General features: G+C 36.9%; 1 protein-coding gene across 1 annotated transcript; it reads right to left on the bottom strand.

Annotated features, from left to right (window-relative positions):
* Nucleotides 1-7777: 7777 nt before the first annotated feature.
* On the bottom strand, nt 7778-8962 carry LOC145784006 (type-2 angiotensin II receptor-like). Its single transcript, XM_082595763.1, has one exon. It carries the CDS (start codon nt 8960-8962, stop codon nt 7778-7780), a length of 1185 nt encoding a protein of 394 aa, XP_082451889.1.
* Between the last annotated feature and the right edge of the window lie 11755 nt (nt 8963-20717).

The raw sequence follows: 20717 nt of genomic DNA on the forward strand, positions 1-20717 counted from the left end.
AATACCCGGTAGAATTGCATATTTTTGAAAATCCCCAAGAGATCATGAAAATGGAATTATTTTTATCTTGGTGATGACATAACGCCGATACCAACAATAAGGCGAAAGCAAAAGGCTTTTTTGCGATCTTTTTTTATTGATGTTAAACACCGCTAACCTTTACCTAGGGTGTAATCAATTGCATGAGAATAGTTGCTGAAAGAAAGGCAGCCTAGAGAAAGGAACTGCCCACCCCACACTCGTTACAGAGTCGAAGGCCTACAGAGTGATAACTTTATCTTCTCATCCCAAAAACTCAGTAACTGAGTATGAGATCATCTCTACCTCTGTGCCTCTAACGTGAATCACTCTGGGAAGTTACGGGCATGGATTTATATCATTAAAAATAACTTTTCCCAAGTAACGTTTGGACTTCGAGCAATGAGTCGTTTGCAAGGATTGCAGTAAGTTTCCATTCCAGTTCGCTTCAGTCAGCAAATCTCATTCAGTCCCTTTCATCAAGACTGTATCGTGACATTTACTTCACATCAAACATTTATACGAAACTGGCCAAGTAGTTTACATCATAGAGCTGACTGCATTCGGTTCAAAGTAGCGAGATCAAAATTTATCTTGACAAGGTCCTGGCAGAACCGGCGTCACAAAATTTGCAAGTTCATCTTTTATTCATCGAAAGACTAATGCGATCGATAATGTTTTTATAGTCTTTGGTATGATCTGATTTGGAATCGATCTCAGACCTATCAGCACTAGAGCGGAAGGCGAAACTCTTCCGCCACTGAGCTGATTAATTGACAGTGATGGAAGACTAATTGTTCGTGCCCTTGGAATAACCCTCATAGCAATCGCTTTTAAGCACAAATCACCGGTCAAGAGACTCAAGACCCAACCAGCAAAATCTGTCATTTTTACATTGGTTCAACGTCTTCTAACTTTGGACAAATGTGAAAAGAATCTTACTTTGTCGGGCGGTGACCTGGTGCTCTGAAATGTTTTTGTTGCTTTTCATGTTGACAAATGCGTTGAAATGATAGTTATTACTATTCTTGACACAACTCGGCTTGGATAATATAAAAAATGAAGTAGCTAACAACATTGAAATAACAAAATATGAATAAATGTTTTCTTGTGATGGTTTCTGACGATGTTTCGCAGTATTTGAAGCATAAAAATTACAATACAAACGAATTTATTTTCATACGAGTCAGTTCAATCATAAACAGCTAAAAATCGATTTCGATCAGCCAGTAGCTAGATCATTTTCAGTGAAAGTGACTCAAATAGAATCATTTTAAAAAGAATCATTTTGATTCTATTTGAATAAGCTTAACTGAATATGGTCTAGCTACTAGCTGATCAAAATCGATTTTTTGCTGTTTATGATTGAACTGACTCGTGTGAAAATAAATTCGCTTGTATTACAAGACATGTAATCGAATCGTTCGTATTAAGCATTGTTGTGGGTTTGACACCTGTCAGAAGATGTTTCATTTTTTTGATAAAAGTTACCACGATTAATAATTTTGAAAAACCTTAGTTTATAAACTTTAGGCCTACACAAAAGTTGTTGCAAACTTTTCTATAAAGCGTAAAACATCTGTGAAAGAAAAGTGTAGGTTGGTATAGTTATGATGCTGATCATGCTATTATTTAGTTATAAATTACCTTTCTTGTCTATGTTGGTGGTGCCGGCTAGTTTGTAGCAGCATGTAACCACGCGTTTGCAGTATATCAGATACCTATTAGAAAATTACGACAGTTATTACAATTTTTACACAAGGTCTTTTATCTTTAACTTTACCTATTTTTTTGTGCTTTTTCTGTCTTGGACCTGAAGCCATCGTGCAGCAAAGATTCAGATTCTTTGTTTTTTGTTTATAACTACAGCACACATACATCAGTTAAGTTAAGTTATACAGATAAATGAATGAATACACAATCTACATCGTTTTACTGACTCAGTCTATGTATCATTGGAAGTACAGTAATGTTTTTCCCTGGACTACCGCACAAATTACCCAGAACCAGGTTGGTTATGTGTCTCATGGTCATTGAGCAACCGTTGCAGAAAATCAATAAAAAAAGAACGGATTTGTTGATTGTCTTGTGTGACGGCTAGCATCATCATTTTAATTTGCGCCCATTGTGACAACATACAGTACACACTACACAGCGAATCAAAGATGCAGTCCAACACAACATAGGTAGCGGAATCAACGAAGGGACATGTAGGTCTACAATAGTCATCGAGTCAGGTGTTTCTTGTCTTGTATTGACAGAAGCAGAACTTTCAGTTTCAGCTAGTTTCTATTTCTACAAAACGCGAACGTTATAACGTGCTTGATACTGAAACAGGACAATCAGTTTAAAATATGGCATGGTCGCAACACCTCATATCTGTTCATTCCTCATAACTTCATTGTTGTCTTTGCGACGTAAAAACGCAACACAGCTCTTTCTTCAATTCCTTCCAAAAGCATTCTTAATAATTCACTTTCCGGTTTGCCAGTTTTGACAAAACACGAAATGATCATTTTCTTTGAATAGAATTTCATAGAATATTTATTCGTTACTATTATTTTCCATGTCATTACACACGGCAAGCTGTGTGGTAACGTCATTTACACATCAATGGATACTTTCTGGTTGAAACAACTGTTTTATCAGATTGCATGTGTTGTTTTGATGGTGGAAGACAATTCCTCGTGAAGTTGATAAAGCAATCAGAACATATAACTGCTCCTAATCAGCAAACCGTGTTCACTGGCTTGTATATTGTAGCAGGTAAAAATAAATACGCGAGCTATGTGTTGTTAAGGTCAAACCAAACAATGTAAAACTCGGCGATGCGCCTCTCTGCTTGCGCATATAGATGCACAGATAAGGACAATAAGCTTATCGCTTGTCAGCGCAAACGGAATCGATTTCACGTCTTGTATAAATGTCAGAAACAACAAAATTACATCAAAATTTTGAATTTAGAAAACAACTACACACTTCGTGCTTTATGTCTTACAGGCTTACACCATCAGATCCGTCTTGCGATTTTGAAAAAAGTCAAGAAAAATCAAGTGCGTGGCATCACTGTTCCGGCAGCGATCAATGGAAATATGAGCCCTTCCTCTCCATCTTGAGGAGCAAAGGGTTAAAGAATGGATGTTTTGTCGTTCTTATAGCGCCAGTTACTTGGAGCACAATCCTATTGCTGATATTTCCCACTGCTGATATTCTATGCTAAGAAATCTACGTGAAGTAATTTTCTAACGTATATAGGGATCCATGCATCAAGAAGGGGTGCGAGACCTCTTCTCATGGGGTGCGTAGATGTTGAATCATTAGATTAGTTACAAAATGGCGTAAAAAGGTTAAGAACCACAGCTCTAAGACACCCATCAAAAGTTTCAGCGTTTTTTTTTATGAGCATTTTTCCGGCTGATAGGACTTTTCGTTTTTCACTTTTAGAAGTACAGCACTGTATGGTGCTGAGTGTGGTGTCGCAAACGCAGCTTGTGTTTGAAGGTTTTGTCTATCTGTTGTGAATTGTGATGAAAGTGAATTGAATTGAGATGGAATGAAACTGAACTGACTGAGACCCAGTTGTGATGCTTTTTATGCAGACACAGCGTCACAGTATTTGTCTCCTTACTCTCCTGTAGCCCAGGGTTACTCAACCAATGTTAACAAAGGTCCAGTTTGACAAGTTAAATATTTTTAGCGGTCCGGTGAATACGTTATTTCACACGCAACCAAAAAAGTTAAACTATCAGAACCAGTACCGAACCATTTTTTTAGGTAAAATGTAACCCGACTTGGGTTTTTGACAAAGTGTTGTGGGGGACTGGAAGGCGAAGGCCCCAGCTACTAAGATAATCACAGAGAAAATTGCTTCCTTTTAGTAAAAATATGCTTGAAGAAGCCCTGAAACATGGCAATGAGGTTGTTTTATAAGACGCCAAGGTCCACCATCAATACCCAGAAGATCCGGATCGGACCAAGGTCCGCTAGTTGAGTAGCCCTGCGTGGCCAATTACAATGACGTATCATACCACCACAGCAAAACTAAACGCACAAATGGCACATTCTCACCAAGTTGATAAGACACCAGAGCAGTGGTTCCCAACCTGGGGTTCGCGGACCCCTTGGGGGTCCGTGAGAAAGCATTTGGGGGTCCGTGATTACCTTGATGAATTTTGGAGAAAAAAAAACTTTGTTCTATATGCACGGATGGAGTACCAGCTCGGGAACAAATCCGGATTTGCTGCTTTAGTAAAAAACGAAGCTCCTCGAGTGGTTGTTACCCATTGCTTCTTGCACAGGTACGCCTTAGCAGCAAAAAGTTTAACAGTAAGTCTCAAAGAAATTCTGACGAATTGCATGAAAGTCGTTTATTTCATCAAAAGCAGAGCTGTAAACCACCGTATACTTTGAAAGTGCTCTGTCAAGAAGTAGGGTCAGATTACGAAGTACCGTACTTTTGTATCATTCTGAGGTACCTTGGTTATCTAGAGAAGTTTTAAAACGACTGCAGCAGCTAAAAAATGAGGTATCAACTCTTTTGAAAGCAAAAGTAAGTCCCCTCTCAAAATTGTTCGAGAGTAAAAGTTTTTTATACGCATGGCCTACTTAGTCGATATTTTCGGTCATATTAACAATGTTAATCGTGGCATTCAAGGACCAGGTGTGACAATAGGCCTAATTGATGCAGCTGAAAAACTGAAAACGTTTTTAGCCAAGTTGCTTGGTTTAGAAACGCAGATTGGAAGCAGGTAATTGCGCTAACTTTCTAATGTTAGAAGATCTTATCTTGATGGATGAAACTCAAAGAAAATGTACTCTTTTGATCTCAATGAGAGAAAAATTTTGCGCACACTTGCAAACCTGCAAATCTCATTTCAACGTTATTTTAATTTAGAACACCTGCCGAACAAAGTGGAAACATGGATTCGAAATCCTTTTCTTTTTAACTTGAACAACATTAGCGATGACGATCTCAGTAAAGATGACCTAATTGATTTGAGATCAAAAGAGTTATTACGCATTGAATTTTATTCAAAAACTGTGGAAGAATTTTGGTGCTCACAACTGCAAACCTACCCATTCTTGGCAAAGCAAGCGATTATTGTTTTGTTACCATTTACCTTTGCGAGGCAGGATTCTCAGCTCTTGTTACAATAAAAACTAAACATCGAAATCACCTGGACGTTGAAGATGAAATGCGTGTTGCATTGTCAAAAATTAAACCAACAGCCCTCTCATTCAATGTGCTAACGTTGAAAAAGTTTCGACATGGCACTTTGGGTCACCTTACTATTCAAATACTGCTGACATTTCTTGAACAATTCATTCATTTTCTTATTTGAGCAATTGTTTAACCTGATAGCCTATTTGTCGCAGGAGTCATAGCGGCAATGCAATATGACATAGTACAGTAGTGGAATAGCATAATTACAATACAATAGTCAATAGTAGACTACAGTATGTTAATCGAGTTTTAGGCAAAATTAGGTAGGGGTAGGGGTCCGCAAAATTAATAATTTCTCTAAAGGGGTCCGTAACAAAAAGGTTGGAAACCACTGCACTAGAGTGACTAGACAGTCCAAGCAGTCAACCTGTCAACACAACAATAATTTTCCCCATACTCATAGAATAGAATTTACACAATCATACTTTGCGACTTCGGTAAGCCGGTGATACCAAACATGCAAGCGCAGCTATAATGCATCTTGTAGAGCTACATTAAAAGTCCTATTTACAGCAACACAAACAATTTTCAAATGAAAACAACGTAATTTGCGCTGTTTGTGACAACAAGATCTTTGCTTTTTTGACTAAAGTTTCCTGCCACTTCGTCAAAGAGGAACTTTTAAAAAAATATTTATGATACCGGTAATAAATATTAATTTTGAGATAAATATCTCAAATGGCGATTACTGTGAAGCTAATCTAATAAAAGAATAAAGAGAACAAAATGTAGATACCAAACTCATGTTCAGCTAACCTCTTTACTTTTTGATTAGATTAACTAAGCGTTGCAATCATTTTGCTCCTAATATTCGACTTACTTCAAGGTAAAATGTATTTTTTTCTTTGCTTTTAGTTTTTATTTAATTTCCTGTCATTTTGTTAACAAAATTTTGATAACACATCAACATTTATTTGATTTCGAAGAAGAATGTTAATTCAACAATCATTTCAAGTTAAGCAAATTCCAACAGAGCCTCCATCGTACAACTGTTCAAACTTTGACAGCAAATGAAGTGACTGGGTCTTCAAGTGGATTGAGGAAGTAAGAACTTCAGTCTTCAGCTTCGTATTCCATCCTCTAAACATGTCAAACAGAACAGTGTCAGTTTTGTATTTTTGAATAAGCAAAACTTACAGCAACTTGAAGCAATAAATCATTATAGGCTACAGTATATGGTCGTGGGTCACAGATTACAGTTTGTAAATACATACATTACACTGTGCAAAATATCTGCAGAAAGCATGGCCTTTTGCTCTTGAAATTGACAGGCGACAAATGCAATGCAATAGATCTGACAAATCTTTCATTTTGTACAATTTATCTGAATCAGTCATTGTGAGGACTGAGGAGGCGAGTGAAGCAGAAAGATCTGATGCCCGTTGAGACTGAAGCCTGGGAAAGGTCGCCAGAGATGATATCAGCGTCAGGAATAATAAAGGTGAAAAAGCGAAGACTCAGCATTTGGTTCTTGCTCTCTTTTCATTTAGCGTTAGACCTGCTGCTAGCCAGCTCTGGATTTCAAGAAACGGTAATAGGCTACTCCTGTTTGGGCTATCGATAAAATGTCACATTTATTGTGTATGTGTGTGCGAATTGTAGCCTGGTGACAAAAATGCAAACATCTGTCAGCACTCTTTTTATCAGAACGGTCCATTTGCGTCACTTGATTGTCTTGGATGATCTCAAAAATTGGGCATTGATTGAAACTGATTTGAAAATAACAGTTACGTCGGCGCTGCAGTAAAACGTGACGCTTTTAATTAAGTGCAAGTTACCGTAGAAAAATTTATCCAAAACTTCTGCGTCTACCGTGATTCTTAAAGTTTTACTTATCATAGGAGATGAGTCATGAATCATGCGTCATGAGCAGTAGGTGGATAGGCTTATGGGTTCAACACCTTGTTAGGTCACACCAAACGACTTTATAGAAATGACACTTAACCTTGTTCCCACTTGGAACTCAGCATTAAAGGGATTGATTTAGGTTAAAACAATAATATAGATTGCAGGCTTACTCGGCTGCGTCTCTATACAATAGAGCTGAAATTGTCTGACTTGCAAAGCGCTGAGAGCAAGCGATGTAACATGTAAGGATAGATACACTATGGTAGTATAAAAATATAAATTCAACAAAAATATTTTAAAATCTTGAAATTTTAAAATCATTTCAAAATCTTGAAGTATTGTTCCAAACATTTTCGTTTCCAACTATCGTAAATTATTGACTGATTGTGAAAATGTGTGGTTCAAATTCAACTGTATCCCTGATTTTCGAATGACAGGATATTCTAAATCTGTGGTATATTTTTTTATATTGTATGAGGGAATTTTTATCTGCCCTTCTATCCCGAAAATTACTTTTCAAGAAAGGCTATAATTACGACGCTGGAAAAATCGCCTCATACAACGAGACACTCTATTTCAAAGCATGATCCTGGCAGTTTCGCATACTTCAAGAGGCTTTGAACCACGTATAAAGCTGTAACGTTACTATTGCATTGTTTTCCTTCAAGCAATCAATTACACAATTCGCTATATTACCTTATTCTGAGGAGCGGTCAGTGTTTGTTCTTCATGTCCAATGGAATTCATGTTGCTTTCCATAGTGCAAATCTGTACTTCTTCTTTTGCTGATCTTTTGGTTTTGTTTCTGTTTAGACATGGCATGAGCAAAGGCAAACCTTGCGCTTGTGATTTAACTGAGTTTTTCGACCGAAATGTGTCTTTCATACTTTCTTGAAAATTTGTCGTGCTGAGCGCATACAAAAACGGATTAACCAAACTATTGGCGTAGGCAAAACAGACAGTGTATGGGTAAAATAAGAAGAACGTTGCACGGTCAAAGTGAAAAAGCCCTAACCATCCAGCTAGGGCAGAATAAAAATTCATAATGTGAAAAGGCAACCAACAAACAAAAAAAGCTCCCACAACTGAGGCAGCAAGTTTTGCTATTCGAAGTTTTTTAACGTTTCTGCTGATCACTCGACGTTTGACAACAAGAATGATGCTTATGTAACATGGGCATATGATGGCCATCGGAATGATAAAGCCAATCACAGACCTACCAAGAATTAAAGCGGCGTGGATGTTTCTCTTATTAGGCACGTAGTGCGGAATGTAAAACTGGCACTGGTAGGTAATTGTCATTGATTCTGCAGTAGAAGCAAATAAAGTTTCTTTCGCGAATGGCGTTACTGTTGTGAAGTCAGTACTTTGTGTTGTGCTGTTGAAGACTGTGATGCTGTTGTTGTCTTTCTGCCTAGCCCTAGATAATGGAATGCGCAAATCTCTATAAATAAACTCTGGAAGAGAAAGAATAATAGCGGATATCCAAATAGCAATACAAACTCGACGTGTTGTAGAAGTACTTCGTATTTGACTTAATTTTGTAGCGTACACCACTGCTAGCCATCTGTCAATGCTCATTGCCACAAGAGAAAATATGCTCGCGTACATGTTGATGGTTGTGACTGCACCGGCTAACTTACACATGGCCAAACCGAAAATCCATGACAGACCATTCAAGTGATATTGGCCCCAAAGCAGAAGAAAAAGTATGAAAATAGTATCAGCGACTGCTAAGTTGAAAAGATATGTGGCTGTGATAGTCCAAGTCTTTTTTTGGCAAAGAAGTACAATCAAGACGATGGAATTCCCAACAATTCCCACAGCAAATATAATAAAAAACACAATCGCTAGACTGGAATACCCATCCATTACTCAGGTTTAAAGGAAAACCTTTTTTAAAAGTTTTCTCCGCTATTCTGAAAAAAATTTATAATTATTTTCACAACAAGAATGTACTCAGTTGCGCCTCTATACGGCTGCATTGACACTGTCTGCTTTTTAAAGCGCTGTGGAGCAACGCATTCTGCGATGGATACAGCGCTATATAAAAACTAACATTATTATTATTATTGAGAAAACTTATTCGTATCTTACATTACACGTCGTTTATACCTATTGAGATGTATAAAACAGCTACAATGAAAATAATAAAAACTTAGTGACTGGTTTACGTCAGCCCGATGGAAGATGCGCTATCTTTTCGTTCAAGGGCCTAATGAAACTATGATGCTATCTTATAATGAAACTATCTGCTATCTTATAAATACTTTATAAGTTATTAATTAAACTGATACTCAAAATTATTTGTTGAAATCTGGTAGACCTGCGCACTGTGCGGCTCTTTCGCAAGTGTTCCTAGATCTTCGGGAACGTGTTCTTGAACCATCAACACGGTAGAAATAACCATTTATTTTGGTGGATTTAAATCAATCAATTTATTGTTTTTTTGTTTTTTTATCAAGAAACAAAACAAAATAGTGACATAAAACAAAAATACACAGAATGTTTAAACTTTAAAGTTTTGTTTTTGATAGGGAGACAACGAAACGACCATACAGTCTACGGTTCAGTTGTCACCCTGGAAGGAATAACTATTCAACAGTTCAACTAAATCAGTTACAACTATAAAGAAAGAAAGAAAACATGAACAAGGCTGAGGCTTCGATTAGTAACTTACAATTATTTGTCAACTTCATAAAATTTTATGCAAAATTCTCCAACAAATATTAATGATGAAAATTACAGATGGACACCATGAACAGATAACCAATCCCAGGCAGACCGTTTTCTACATTAATTCAACGTCTGCAGACGCAAAAAATTGTTGAATTGGTGTCTAGGAATAGACGTCGTTGAATATCGGAATATGCTCAGGTCAAATGAAGACCTTTATGAAGTATCAAAGCTTTTTAAAATCATAAAAATACAACTTTGAGAGAGAAGTTATTTTAGAATACCATAAACAGATGACAATAACTTAATAGAATTGAATAATATTATTCAAAACAAATACAATACACTAACACTCTAACAGAATAACAGCAAAATAAATCGAAACGTGTACGAAGTGTAGTATGATGTTGTCGAACATAGGCCCGCTGTAGAATGTACAGTAGATATGGTAACGACTCTGAAGAGAAAGATTTTGCTATAAATTTCAAATAAAAGTAAGCTTGTTGTAGGTAGGCTACTGAATTATTATAGGAACCAACACACAACAACACGAGATTTCTCATGTTGCAAAATTAATAAACTGCAAACGTTTTCGGCTACACATCAAGTCATCTTCAAGTATTTTAAAAGAATTATTCATGTTACACTAAAATAAGAATTGATACTGGTAGCAAAAAGATTACGTTTCGATACAAGCAAGGGCAGAATACAATGTATTTCATGTATTCATGTAGGCCTAAGTTAGTTTCATTTTTTGCTTGCCTTTGCCGCTGCCTATTATACGTCTAAAGTAGGCTATCCCAAAATCTAACTTGTTTTCAAAGTAAAGTCTCTTGCTCACGCATTTTCTACACTGAGTGATTGACTTTATCTTCAACAATTTTGATAGAGCGAAAGCATTTGCGAGCATTTTTTCGCCTCGCTTTTGAAATTGATAATGGACCGAGCAAATGAAGTAGCTCAGCCTGCTGCACGACACATTATGTAGTTACACCGCACAGCATAGCCTAGAAGTAAAAAAAAGCAAATAAGCGTTATATTTATCCACTTTCCTTATTTTCAACGCGGTTCTTTGCAATTTGTTTTGGTGCACAACAAATAGCCTAATGTAAAAAATGCTTTACAACATCCGTTACACTACAGAGGTAAGTAGCCTAGCCTAATATCCAATGTTTAAAATAAATAGTAGGCTGAATGTGGCAGCATGTGTTACACTTTTTACAAAAGAGATCTTTCCTTAATTAATATGAAATTTGTAACGACGCAATCGCATACTGCTCAAGGTTAGGTTAGAAGTGCCCAAACGCTTTTCACCCAGAGCGACATGGTCAAAATTAAGCCAAGTCACTAAAAGAAAATAACTTAGAATGCTTTTAGACAGGAACCCCACGACCCAAAGTGAAGTTGACAGACCAGTTTTGGACCCATAAAATGAATGATAGGTCTGCTATAAAAGTTACCGAATAAAGCCACTTGATTAATTACTATTAATTTGTGAGTGTTGGTCTTCACGAAAACGTCAATTACAATGTCGTCAAATTATTACTCGATTTATTTTCACTGCGTTATGCAAGAAAGAACACGATCGGTAGCCTACCGTTATTAAAGTCTTCGGTTTTATCTCGAACTGGGATCGATCTCAGATCTACCAGAGTCCAGAGCTGAAGGCGAAACCACTCGGTCACTGAGCTGGTTTCAGTCCATCAGTGATAAATAACGTACCGCAAGCTAAATGTGACGTGAAAAAATGAGATAGGCTACATAGGCCTACGGAATCTTATTTTGGGATTGGAGTTATTCAAATAGTTTAGGATTCGAATCGATTCAAGCCCAGTATTCTTAATTGCCCATCCCTAGTTCAACACCAGTCACGACTCCGAGAATGAATTTTTCGGTGTAGGCCTAGGCATAGGCTAGGCTATTGGTGCCATCGCATCATCAAAGTCGGTACAGAAAGACAAATCAATTATGGAGGCATTTTTTTCAGACAGAAGCAAGCGCTTGAGCTTTCCCAGTGCCGATTTAAAACGTTTTTTTACTTGCCCCGTTAGCTCAGTGGTTATGCGCCCGGATCAAGATCACGCGGCGCTGATTCGGCTCTCGAGGTGTGCACTTCAGCGACACATTTCAGGACTGCTTTCCATTCAGCGGCACCTAGTCCTGGTGAATGGAATAATTCCTTGGTAAACAAGACTTTAACAATCTAAAAACTTTACTCTGCCAATCTCGGTAACTGGCCCTGCGTCAAGAGCCTCTACGTCTACAAGTAGGCTAAGTTATGCGAAACTAGCAGTAGCCTACCAGGAATAACTTATCAAGGCTTTGTCAGTTCGAGGATAAAGATTCAAAACCAACCAACTAACCAAGTACAACTCACCATTTCTTCAAGAAGCCAACTGTGGTGGAGAGACTTTCCTCTGTTATATAAGACGTGCTGAAGCTAAAGTGGACAGGACTCATAGCGACTCGCATTTCTAAATGCTCGTGTTTTAAAGGATGCTTAACAATAAATTTCACCTAGAACATGTTTTCTATAACCACGTGGAAATGGCAAGTGTAAACGAATGATATTATTCATTTTCAAGGTCCTTTGACGTCAGAATAAAGGGTTTTGGAGAAGTAGCGGTAGCGCACGCTATTTTAGCCTGAGTAGCTGATAGCTCGCTACTTTTAAAGTAACGGATGACCACCTCACATATTTTCTGTTATGAACAATATTTTCCTTTTTACTATCAGGTTATAACCATTACATTACATCAAGAATTGAATTAATTGCACAGGAAAATATTTGACTGATTTTTAACCTGCTTCGCTTAGTTTTGAAGTTGATTTGGCCTTTTTCTGAGTTTTCAATCTGGAAACTCTGGTTAGATTGAACTTGTTTTTGTTTGCAAATTGCAACGTTCATGTTGGTTAATATAATAAGGTAGACTAATAGGTTTGGTCTTGGTCATCACTTCCTAAAGTTAGCTCAACTACCTACGGTAATATTGCTGACTTGTAATAAGCAAAGTTTTGGCTTGCTCAATTTGATCGTTTTCCAACGTCAACCGGTTGCTAGCTCAGTTGGTACTTGCTTGATTGATAACTGCTGACTTAAGTAGGAGACTCTTTTTTATCTTGAACTTTTCGGGCCAGTTGCCCATTTGTGAGACGAATTGTTGAGGCACTGACAAATGTGTTGCTATCCAACTATGGACACCTTAATATACTGTACTATATTACAGTATTTACCAATGTTTATGAATCAAGCAAAACTTTGGGTGCTCTTCCACTAGACGCCCTGTTGGTCAACCGCACAAAATGATGACGTCACACACATTGGAATGGACTATTATGAAGGAGGAAGTGCGGGGTGGAAATGCAATGAAACACACCAGAAGGAAATTGTCTCCCATTTATTGATTGTTCAATTTAAAGAAATTTGCGATCGTTGAAAAGCACAAGCATAGATCTAAACAACTAAGTTAATACCAAGTCCCAAAATACTACTAGCTCCATCTGGTGGCCACTTAAACTTGACCAAATTCAAACCATTATCAAAAGTTTATTTGCAATGATAAACACATTAAACGACAACCAATTAAAAGAACATGTTACTGTTTATTGAAGTGCTAACTTTCATTTTTATATCTTATTCAATATGCGCGCAATCGTTGTTCGAAGACAGCCCCCCAACGAAGCTTTTGCACAATGCATTTCAATGGTGAATCGATCGTCTTCCAGTTCACGCCCTGCGTGATCACGATTCTTCTTCTTGCGTTTGAGATCACGACAATTAATTGTCTCCCATTTATTCATTTCTTGCTCAATTTCAACAGATTTGCTATCGTTGAAAAGCACAAGCATAGATCTAACCAACTAAGTTAATACCAAGTCCCAAAATATTACTAGCTCCATCTGGTGGCCACCTAAACTTGACCAAATTCAAACCATTATCAAAAGTTTATTTGCAATGATAAAAACATTAAACGACAACCAATTAAAAGAACATGTTACTGTTTATTGAAGGGTTAACTTTCATTTTTACTCCTTATTTAATATATGAGCAATCGTTGTTCGAACTTCGAAGACAGCCCCCAACGAAGCTTTTGGCCAATGCATTTCAATGGCGAATCGATCGTCTTCCAGTTCACGCCCTGCATGTTCACGATAATTAATCGTCTCCCATTTATTCATTTCTTGCTCAATTTCAACAGATTTGCTATCGTTGAAAAGCACAAGCATAGATCTAACCAACTAAATTAATACCAAGTCCCAAAATACTACTAGCTCTATCTGGTGGCCATCTAAACTTGACCAAATTCAAACCATTATCAAAAGTTTATTTGCAATGATAAAAACATTAAACGACAACCAATTAAAAGAACATGTTACTGGTTATTGAAGTGCTAACTTTCATTTTTATACCTTATTTAATATATGAGCAATCGTTGTTCGAAGACAGCCCCCCAACGAAGCTTTTGCACAATGCATTTCAATGACGAATCGATCGTCTTTCTAGATTCACATTGCGTGATCACGATAATTAATTGTCTCCCATTTATATAGAAAAAATGCTAAAGTCATAGAAAGGATTAGGATCAGGCACACAAATAGCCTAATTCGTGGTGTAATGGCTTGTCCAAATCAAGTAATGTAACAAACACTGATCAATAGGAAAGCGATGTGTGCTCTAGAGCGGTGTAGAACTTTGATCCTTTGGAAGGTCGTGGAAGAATTGTTGTCACTCGGCCCTCAGTCGACATCAACTGGAAAAGCTCGGTTGAGGAAGCAAGTGATGTCAGCTCTAAGTGCAGGAGCCAGAAAATTGTTCCTATTTGGATGGAGAAACCTCTGCAAATAATAAAAAGCAACAACAACCAGCGAGACAGTGGGTGCGGATACTTATGTTTTGTTCAATGCTTAGCCAAGAAATTTTTTGACAACACTTAGGCTAAGCCTAATAAACCTAGGCTTAAATATGGATCAAAGGTAAGTAACGAAACCGTAATGAAATGACTTGGGCTTGCATTCTCGTGTTCTTTCATTACCACACGAAGTCTTTTTCCTAAAGGCATCCGTGTGTGTAAACAAAATGATTCATAGGTCCAAACCTTAAACGTTGACACACAAAAATCATGTTACAAACGTAAGTTAAAAAAATTATTTTGTTTCATCTGACATTGCACTTTTGTTAGCCTAGTTTGTTTGTTATAGAATAAATATCACAAAGTATGTGGGCAGCAAGCCAGCAACTCTTTTTTATCATTAGGTAGCCCTGAAAAGGGCTGTTTTTTTGGCAAATGGACGATGTGGCGGCTACAGTAAAGGGTAGGACTCCCTTATGGCGCGGAGAACTTCCGGAAAATGTCGTCCCCGTGGAAACTGATGTCGCCACATAAATTCATCAAGATACCCAGGTATCATGTGCCTTGTGGTGCCACCCATTCTTTTAAATTTCCGTTTACAATTCAGCCACAGGTTTTCAATGTGGTTCGTATGAACCCCTGCGGCCGAAACATAATGATGGTGATGGTTGACCGTTTGGTGGCGATATCCAAGATCTAAAAAAAATACGAAAGCAACTTTAAATAAATTTCAGCGTAAAATGCTTGCTGCAACGGTTTCCAAATAGAAATAACAAAAACATGTTAAATTGGTAAATTTATTTTTAGTGGATGCATAAGTCTTTTGACATGAGCCATCGTGCTTTTTGAAAAGGAGCTGTGCAGTTTAGTGGCGAGGTCAGTTGATTGTTTTTTCTGCTCCCAAAGTAACTTTAAATGTTTAACTGTTGTTAACAGTTTCTACACTATGAATAAGTTGTATCAAGTGGGACCTGGCACAGTGGCGTAGCCAGGAAAAAATTTCGGGGGGGCCAAATATTTGATGAATTGAAGAGAACGACAAAGTGTTGATTTAAGACATCGCCACCTGATGTGCAGTGGCGTATCCTGGTGGCTTGAGCAAGGGGAAACAATGAAACTGGTGGGGGTTAGAGCGTGCCGAAGGCACGCGTATTCTAGGGGGGTCCGGGGGCATGCTCCCCCGGAAATTTTTTGCAAAATTACACTTAAGTAAATGGATTATAGCGCTTTCTGGAAACACTTTTAGGGTAATATTTGTATGAAATTTATTAGCAGATAAACAGCTATTAACTTATTAAAGGTAGCTCTTACACACGAACGGTCAAAATCTGCGGCTAAAACTAAAGAACACCAAAAACTCAGCTACAGAAAAACCCAACAGAGTAAGCCATTCTGAAATTGCTTCCACAAATTAGTTAAAAGAAACTTAAATCCAGAAAATTTTGCGTGATTTACGATTTGCAAAGTTTATTGGTGTCTTTCTGTGTGTCTAAAACAAGTCCTTGGGGTGTTAATAGCCAGATGTCTTGGAAAACGTTATAAATTTCTGCAAATTTTATTATATTTTCAACAAAGGGCTCAACTTCGGAATCCAAACTTCGAAAATTTGGGGGGGGCCATGGCCCCTTTCGCCCCCCCCTGGCTACGCCTATGCCTGGCATGACAGTTTAAGCCATATGGTTGGGTCTGATGCTATCACAACAGAAAAGTACACATTGAACTGTGATATGTCTTCAGACAAGCTAAACACAAACTGGTGGTTAAATGACCAATGGGACTGTGCAAGCAATCATTTAATTGGCTGTCGTTTAATGTTTTTATCATTGCAAATAAACTTTTGATAATGGTTTGAATTTGGTCAAGTTTAGGTGGCCACCAGATAGAGCTAGTAGTATTTTGGGACTTGGTATTAACTTAGTTGGTTAGATCTATGCTTGTGCTTTTCAACGATCGCAAATCTGTTGAAATTGAGCAAGAAATGAATAAATGGGAGACAATTAATTATCGTGATCTCAAACGCAAGAAGAAGAATCGTAATCAGGCAGGGCGTGAACTGGAAGACGATCGATTCACCATTGAAATGCATTGGGCAAAAGCTTCGTTGGGGGGCTGTCTTCGAACAACGATTGCGCGCATATTGAATAAGATATAAAAATAAAAGTTAGCACTTCAATAAACAGTAACATGTTCTTTTAATTGGTTGTCGTTTAAAGTTTTTATCATTGCAAATAAACTTTTGATAATGGTTTGAATTTGGTCAAGTTTAAGTGGCCACCAGATAGAGCTAGTAGTATTTTGGGACTTGGTATTAACTTAGTTGTTTAGATCTATGCTTGTGATTTTCAACGATAGCAAATCTGTTGAAATTGAGCAAGAAATGAATAAATGGGAGACAATTAATTGTCGTGATCACGCAGGGCGTGAACTGGAAGACGATCGATTCGCCATTGAAATGCATTGGCCAAAAGCTTCGTTGGGGGGATGTCTTCGAACAACGATTGCGCGCATATTGAATAAGATATAAAAATGAAAGTTAGCACTTCAATAAACAGTAACATGTTCTTTTAATTGGTTGTCGTTTAATGTTTTTATCATTGCAAATAAACTTTTGATAATGGTTTGAATTTGGTCAAGTTTAAGTGGCCACCAGATAGAGCTAGTAGTATTTTGGGACTTGGTATTAACTTAGTTGTTTAGATCTATGCTTGTGATTTTCAACGATAGCAAATCTGTTGAAATTGAGCAAGAAATGAATAAATGGGAGACAATTAATTGTCGTGATCACGCAGGGCGTGAACTGGAAGACGATCGATTTGTCATTGAAATGCATTGGCCAAAAGCTTCGTTGGGGGGCTGTCTTCGAACAACGATTGCGCGCATATTGAATAAGATATAAAAATGACAGTTAGCACTTCAATAAACAGTAACATGTTCTTTTAATTGGTTGTCGTTTAATGTTTTTATCATTGCAAATAAACTTTTGATAATGGTTTGAATTTGGTCAAGTTTAGGTGGCCACCAGATAGAGCTAGTAGTATTTTGGGACTTGGTATTAACTTAGTTGGTTAGATCTATGCTTGTGCTTTTCAACGATAGCAAATCTGTTGAAGTTGAGCAAGAAATGAATAAATGGGAGACAATTAATTATCGTGAACATGCAGGGCGTGAACTGGAAGACGATCGATTCGCCATTGAAATGCATTGGGCAAAAGCTTCGTTGGGGGGCTGTCTTCGAACAACGATTGCGCGCATATTGAATAAGATATAAAAATGAAAGTTAGCACTTCAATAAGCAGTAACATGTTCTTTTAATTGGTTGTCGTTTAATGTTTTTATCATTGCAAATAAACTTTTGATAATGGTTTGAATTTGGTCAAGTTTAGGTGGCCACCAGATAGAGCTAGTAGTATTTTGGGACTTGGTATTAACTTAGTTGGTTAGATCTATGCTTGTGCTTTTCAACGATTGCAAATTTCTTTAAATTGAACAACAAATCAATAAATGGAAGACAATTTCCTTCTGGTGTGTTTCATTGCAATTCTACCCCGCACTTCCTCCTTCATAATAGTCCATTCCAATGTGTGTGACGTCATCATTTTGTCCGGTTGAGGGTTGACCAACAGAGCGTCTTGTGGAAAAGCACGAAACTTTGTTTAATAGTTGTTTTCTTTTTAAATCGTTCACCAATTGTCATTTCATGGCTCGTAATAGTCTACTTGATTTGTATTTTAGCAATTTTTTGAAACAAAAAACTAATTGTAAAATCTGTATTGCGCGAACCTTTATAAGATAAACTTTTACAGCAAAAATGTTAATAGGCCCTACTATATTTCAAAAATGTGATGTGGTAGAAAAGAAAGTACTGACACTGTTGAAAATGTGGTAAAACTGCACAGCAGCGACGACATATTATACTTCTCCACATTGACGCATTCACATAGATGTGCTTGGTGTGACAATGGTTGTCGGAGTACGCTGTCTTCCAGCCATTGCAATGTTGGCAATTCCCTTTTTACATATATAATTATAAGATTTACATTTCTGCGGAAAGAAAAGGCACACAATGTTAAATATACATATATACATTATTCAGTAAGAAACAGTTTGAAATAATTTGGGTAGCTAGTAAAGTGCAGGATATGTACATTATGTAGTAAACAAAATTTGCAAATAATTTGGACAGATAAAGTCCAGTTTTACCATAAAGCCATATCTGATTAAAATTTTCTGCCGACCAGTGTAATTAATGCTATACGATTAATTTGCAAGGGGTTAAAATTGCCCAGCAAATCTAGCAAAATAGTATTCTTGATTCTCGAGCAATTTGGTTTATCAAAAGAAAAAATATGGTTGTTTCAGAAGAAAGGCAATAATTGGTACCGTAATTCTTTAGTGGAAAAAAAATTTTGTGAATGTATTGAGATTTGAGAATGATGTCTTGATAAACATTGCATTCATATATATATAATAAACATTTTTTTGTTACCGTACTTTACTTGCTAGATGACTTTACAACATGTGTTGTAGGGTAAGTCTTTGTCAACTTGACCAGAAAAAAGGGAAAATGTAACCCATGGTCTCAGATTTTGATGAAACTTAGACACTTTGCAGAGCAAGTCATTCTGAGAAAAATGATACCAATCTCAGCAAAATCGGCTCAGCGGTTTTCGGGATATGGCCATTTGAAAATGAGGTGTTTTTGCGTTCGCTCAAGCATGAAATTAGTGAAAAGTTGGTACAACAAATTTTAAACGTAAATAAAACATACACCATTAATGTTACAAACTTCAAATTTTGTGAGAACTTAAGTCTGGTTGAAGTCAACACATTTACAAACTTTCAACAATTTTGGTCATGGTTGAATGATTTTGAAGACAAGTTAATATTGTTGTGGAATTGAAATCAATCAACCGTGACGTAACTTCCAAGCACTATACTGAAAAAGGCCCCTCTTCAATTTTTTCGAGTAATACATCATATGAAAGGTCTTGACTTCCCCTATACAGTGAAACAAAGATATCTTCGTGTATTTGAGAAAATCTAGGCGTAGTAAGTCGAAATGTACCATATACACAAAGTGGCTAAATTGATTGTTTTTATAATTGTTCAACAGTGCTTTGCTTCCCTTTTTTCCAATTATGCACAATATATATACATTAGTAGACATAATAGGTAAGTTGAAAGCTTTGAATATCTTGCTTAGTCAATTAACCATTTACTATGACTACTGAAAATCAAAGCAAAGATTATTGAAATTCAATGTGTAAAATGTTTCACTTGAAATTGGTTTTTAATGATTGTATAGTTTAATGCCAGAAGGAAATAAAACCAAGAATACTAATAGAGAAGTGGCTCTTTTTACCTGGTCCAAAGATGCAATTTAATCAACAAAAAAGGTTATCGTGCTTTGAGAAATTTTAAGAAAAACATAACGATATATCACAAAATTCGTCAGCAAAAGCCAAAGGATAATTATATTGAACTCTCATTGCAGTTTTGAACCATGATAACTTATGGGCTGCTTTTCAATTCATATTCCCAATTTAAATAATTGGTTAAACTGGATATTAATGTATATATAATATATTCCAAAGCATATGTGTGACAGAAATTAATTATTTATTAGCTGATCTCCAATGAGTTTGAATTTGTTGCAAACATTGCATGGAAAATTGATATTGGTCTCGAGCAGTTGCAAGGGTTGGACTATCTACAACACACAAAACATGTTCAAATGGAATCCAACATTCGTCTTTGGTTCTTGGCCAATGAAAAGATGGAGACGGTCCATTAGGGTGCAGAAAATTTACAAAGATGTCACCATTTTCTGTGTCAACTACCAAAGTTACTCCAACATAACCACTTTCCATCATACATGGCTGCTACAAGTTTCCTTGATTGATGCTTTTGTTGCTGTACTTGGTATCAAAGTTGAAAGTGTAATCATATGTGAGTTCATTGCTTATTCTTTTGATGCCAATTTTAGACTTGTCAACTGGTTCAAAGTAATGAAATCCTCTGGTTCCTTTTATTGTACTTGCTAGCTTCCACCTTTCTTCCAGACGTTTTCTTTCATTCGTCAAATCTTCCTTGAGAAGTTT

This window comes from Aplidium turbinatum, chromosome 15 (assembly GCF_918807975.1).
Source record: "Aplidium turbinatum chromosome 15, kaAplTurb1.1, whole genome shotgun sequence".
In the NCBI taxonomy this organism is placed as follows: domain Eukaryota; kingdom Metazoa; phylum Chordata; class Ascidiacea; order Aplousobranchia; family Polyclinidae; genus Aplidium; species Aplidium turbinatum.